The following is a 5216-nucleotide window of genomic DNA, read 5'->3' as shown; positions in this document are numbered from 1 at the left end:
TGATTATTCGAGTGGATCTTGGTGCTGTAAAATTAAAGGAAAACAAAAAATTTTAAAATATAATTTTGGAAACAATGGCGGAACAATTATTGGCATGAATAATGCGTTATTTGGCAATGAAACTAGGCCTAGATAAACTAAATAGTGTTTGGAGTCAATAATATTATGTAAAACAATTTCCGAGTGTTTTCATTACAATCACATACATTTGCTGATTCATTTACGGGTTCTAAAGATAACTTTTGATTATTTTGGTCTAGTTTCAAATCTTGTCGAAAAACATGCATTGACACTTTTTCGATGATCCATTGAATTTACCTATTGATCCATTTGAAACGTTTCCATGTTTCTGTTGGTTGAAGCAACCCATCAAAAATTTTCTGTTGCATTCAAGAACTCGCCTCCTTTGTCTTCTGATACTTGTCATTTGTCACTTCAGTTCTCAGTCAGTTGTCAGTTGAGTACTTTTTACATTTAATTTTATTTTATAGTTTTATTCCAAAATGGATTATAACAAAGACATAGAAATCAGATATAACAAAAATGGTTCGTAAGAAAGCTTTTATCTGATGTGAAAAACGCGAGAATGCTGCACAAAATCATGCGAGCCATTTTTCGTAGACTTTGGGGAGTTTTCAGAAACAGCCCCTGCCAACGCAAAATACACACAAAAAATTACCACAGAACCATCACAGGCGACAAAATAGTCGACAATCAAGAAAGCACTCTCACTGGACGCATGCTTGCTTATTTCAACAGTGAAAACACAACAGGTCAGACTCGCAGAGAAAAGAACTTGAGGAAAGTGGTCTCTTCGATAAGAAGTCTAGGTAATAATAACTGTGCCTTCAATATGGAAAATGCTCAATTTTTAAAAAGGGTGATATAAGTGAGATAAAAAATGTCGGACCAATTTCTATTTTTAACAACTTTTGTAAAGTGTTTAGATGCTTTTAGAAGAGTAAAATTATTGTCATGTAAGCAATATTATTAGCAATTGAATAGATTGATTCAATAAAGTGTATTAGTTTTAAAATTATTTGCCCCAATTAACACAGATTTATGAAAGGACGTTCAACTGCCACTAATCATGTAACAGCAATTCATTATATTTTCAATGGTATTGGCCACTGGTCTCAAACTGATATAATCTATTCTGATCTTTTTAAAGCCTTCGAGAGACTTGAACATCATATGAACATATATTGTTCAATAAGCTTTCAGCTTTTCATTTATTCATTGATTTGATCGATGACGGCCATTCTGGCCACCCTGTATATGTACTCATGTTTTGTGATTAGTTCTAATTCAGCAGGATTGCTTCAGATGAATTAGTGTGTTGGTTTTTGACATTTTCATCTTCTGCTCTTTTTTTGTGGAGTACCATTTTCTTTCTTTCCTTTTAGGTATTCGTCAAAATGTACCCGAAAGAGAGAAATACCTGAAGTTGCTGAATACTTTAGACGACGAATGCTCCGAAAAGATCAAGAAGCTGGAATCTGCACAGATTTTTGAAATATTGTATGAATATATGAAAGTGATACCGAACAGGATCATAGATTACAGATTCTACAATTCAGCTGTAAGCGAGTTGGTCACCAGAATTGATACTCTGGGAAGGAAAGAGATTGTGCAGCTCATTTTCTACATCGCTCTTAAAAAGAAACAAGCAGATCATCATTTGTTAAGGAAGTGCATCAATTCATTAGGTGATGCTATCAAGAGTTTAACTCCTGAGGATCTTTGCGTTATTTGCAACGCTACTTACAAAACTTCAACTGTAATCCACAACCATGATTTCCTCAACAAAGTTCTTTCAAGCTTGAATGATAACCTGTATATTTTCCAAGATCCTCCTCTCCTCATAACTCTTATAAAAACGGTCAGGCAAAATCGTTACCAAACCGAAGATTTGCTAGCCACCGTCACGTGCGCTATTTTCTTCAATAAAAACATAGAACGCTACTCGTTTGTTGCTCTGTGTCATATGCTGGCGCTGTATTCGGACTTCCTCTACTTTGACGAAAACATCGTCGAAGTTTTCACGGAGAGGTGCATCTTGCTTTTGAAGGAGAACAAATTCACTGAGATGGCCAAGTACACGCCTGACATTCCTAGAATGAAAGATATCAAGAGGCTGCTGTGGAGTTTGAGTAATTTGAATGCAAAGTATCTCAAAGAGAGCGACATCGAAAATGTGATAGTTCCTAATATTTTAAGCAGAATGGAGGCAGGCGAGTTGAAAAATGATCGTGCCACTCTAATAGAAATGGTGTTGTATTTGTGGATGTTGAACTACCGAGCTTACGAGCTGATGCCTTTTGCTTTGACAGAGGAAAATATTGCTTTTATTAAAGGTGAGATAGTCGACAGGTTTCACACATTTGTTTTGATTGAAATTTTTTTGGCAGAAAGAAATAAGTTTATTGCCCTAAGAAAACGAAGTCCTTTTGACACCAAACTTAACAAAATAATATTAAGTATGCCTGATGGCAATTGATTAATATAGTTAACATTAATTTGACATTAACCCTGGTGGCTTATCCAAGAAGGTACTGATTTGAACTGAAGGGGTTATATTTTTAGGAGTGATTAATTTTTGGGAAAGAAAGTTTTTGGCTTTCTACTACTCCATCTTGATACAAAAAAAATGTGGGAATCGTCCAAAGAAAGGACGCATACCTGATGACTCAATTTTATCGAATGAATCTATCAGCTCGAAATTCACTCAACTTACACTTATACAATAAGAGTTAAGCACTCACTATTGAGGCACTGTTTTTACTTCATCGAAGAGTATTTGAATTTTTTTTTCATTGTTCTTCTTGTTTGTCAGTTTGACTTGTCACTATTTTACATTTTGTAGTTGATGCTCTTGCAACTAAAGCGTCCTACAATCTTGATGAATATAACAATGTTGAATTGTTGCTTTTCTTTTATTCTTTGAAATGTTATATATACCATATTTTTTTAACAAGCTTTGTCAATAAGATTGTATTTTCTTGGACAATAAAGTATATGTCTATTCAAACTTATGTCATAAGAAAAGGGGCCTAGCACGGTACTTTGCGGTGCACCATATTTAATGCAGTCAAATATTCTACCCGTTTGTGTACTACTACTCTGAAGTAATAGCGATGAAGCTTCGCCAGCAGTATCTGATGATCATCTCAAATGCTTTTGAGAAATCACAGAATATTGCTGCTACAGCCTTAGCACTGTTGTCATCTTTATACACTTATCCGTGTTAGGAATCATACGTTAAAAGGTAAGACCTCGTTAGTCCTTAGCTCGCACAAGTTTCTCAACTTCTGAGAGTTGTCGGTCGTATGGGGGCGACAACTGATTAACGGAAAAACAGATTTTTTTTTATATGTAGAAATGAGAAGATTGCATCAGCAGTATTTTTGTTCTCTTGAAACAAAAATTGATTTTGTGAAATAATAATAATAATCTCTTTATTTACTCAGATTGATTTGTATAACGACAGGAGCAGAAGTACAAATAAAAAAGAGGAAAACGTCAATGTACAATATTGAAAAGAAATAAAACTACACGAAATAGATGTCACAAAGTTATAAATTGAAAAAATGTGTAAAAAAAATAAAATAAATATACAAATGTATATACATATATACACATATACATACAAATACACACATATATACAACATACACAGATGTATACCACATAAATATAATAATAGATAATTGTTTCCTATACACACATATAGAATTGGATTACAAATAAAAGTCATTACTGTAGCAGTTCTTTGACAGAAGAAGTTGCTTCAGTCTTGATTTAAAAATGTGTACATTTTTAGAATTTCTGATATTGTCGGGGAGTTTATTAAAAAGTTTGCAGCCTTGAAACTCAAAACAGTGCGATGTTGACTAGATAATAATAAGTGGGCATTCCAAGTAGAGTGATTATGATAGGCTCTGTTAGCAGCTAAAGTGTTTCCATTATGTATTTCATGTTTCTTCAAAGCCTGTCTGTCATTCTAGTTCAATAAATTTGAATGCTGAAAATTATTATTTCCATTTTTTTCAGCCACTGACTCTCCAACGAAACTCAGACTGAACCTCCTCCTGGCTTGTATGTTTTATGAAGATCGCGGCATGTTCAGAGAATTCAACATTCAACCAGAATCTGATATGCCCTACGATCAGAGTCGCCAATTGCGAAAACGACCAGTGTTGCAAAGGATCTTCGACAATACCAAACACATAAAATTTAGAACAGCTATCAACAGGTGGGTAATTATCATTTGAAGATGGTACTTCTGCTTTTACCGCTGCTCGTAGGTATGAGATGTCGTGTCAAATTCCCGGATTGAATATCCTGGGAATAACAGCTTACAACAAAAGCATATACAAAGTGTTGCATTTGGAGGTTATGGACGAGTATACGAGACTGAAGAATGTGAAGGAAATTATACCTTCTGGACTCATGGAGCTGAAATTGAGGCTTTTGGAGAAGCAGAACGAAGGAATACTGTTGGTGAGTTGACTTGAATATGAAGTTACTGTTGGTAGATGAATAATTTCTTTTTAGATTTATAGCGAAGAAGTTAAGTCTATGGACGACGAAGAACTGCATCGATATTTATTGGAAGAGATTGTCCTTGTATGCTAAGATTCATTTTTCTGAATGTGATCATTCTTTCAAGTATTTTACTTCACTTTGTAAGAACTTGGTTTTTAGCTTTGAAAGTAACAAATACAACTGTGACGTCAAAGTGACCAGCTCAGATCAATAATTCCACTTAATTTGTAATTACATATGAACTGCTGCTCAGTATCTGCCAAAAATTAAGATTAAGAAACTTATATGTACGAAAAAAAAGGGTATTAAAAAGTACAAATTGATTGAATCCGCCTTTTTTTATGCCTCAAAAACATAACTATAAAATTGTTTTCTTGTACTTTGTTCATAAATATCATACGACATAGTGTTTTGACAAGTCATTCACTACAACTAATCCCAAATCTAAATAAAAATATTTTTTAATGTATTGTGAGTGTTCAATTTTGCTTTAAACACGGCTATTGGAGCTTCTTCGATAAGCCTGGTAGAGTGTTGAATAATTTGATATCACAAAATGGTTTAGACTTTCACGGCTGAGGTTTTCAGTGTCATTGCTTTTTGAGTTTGAAAGCCGTGGATTTTTGGAACTTCTTCCTGACGTTTCGTGGCTAGCTTCTTCAGAGGTT

At 34.1% G+C, this 5216-nt stretch overlaps 1 protein-coding gene across 1 annotated transcript; it reads left to right on the top strand.

The window, feature by feature from the left end:
* The first annotated feature begins 427 nt into the window (after positions 1-427).
* Positions 428-4876, top strand: LOC111510793 (uncharacterized). The gene is made up of 5 exons (XM_023166738.2): positions 428-830; positions 1407-2357; positions 4054-4255; positions 4308-4503; positions 4558-4876. The coding sequence occupies exons 1-5, from the start codon at positions 587-589 to the stop codon at positions 4636-4638; spliced, it is 1674 nt and encodes a 557-aa protein (XP_023022506.2). The 5' UTR covers positions 428-586; the 3' UTR covers positions 4639-4876.
* Positions 4877-5216: the final 340 nt, after the last annotated feature.

This window comes from Leptinotarsa decemlineata, unplaced genomic scaffold (assembly GCF_025532065.1).
Source record: "Leptinotarsa decemlineata unplaced genomic scaffold, Ldec_3_MD MMD2_tig00026307_RagTag_RagTag, whole genome shotgun sequence".
Taxonomy (NCBI): Eukaryota; Metazoa; Arthropoda; class Insecta; order Coleoptera; family Chrysomelidae; genus Leptinotarsa; species Leptinotarsa decemlineata.
The sequence above is the reverse complement of the archived record's forward strand: the minus strand, read 5'-3'. Positions and strand labels throughout refer to the sequence as shown.

Bases quoted from the DNA above. Each gene is read 5' to 3' on its own strand.
- LOC111510793 (XM_023166738.2), top strand. From the start codon at position 587: ATGCTGCACAAAATCATGCGAGCCATTTTTCGTAGACTTTGGGGAGTT. The intron at 2,358-4,053 runs GTGAGATAGTCG...CATTTTTTTCAG, and splicing joins AAATATTGCTTTTATTAAAG to CCACTGACTCTCCAACGAAA. The intron at 4,256-4,307 runs GTGGGTAATTAT...CGCTGCTCGTAG, and splicing joins TTTAGAACAGCTATCAACAG to GTATGAGATGTCGTGTCAAA.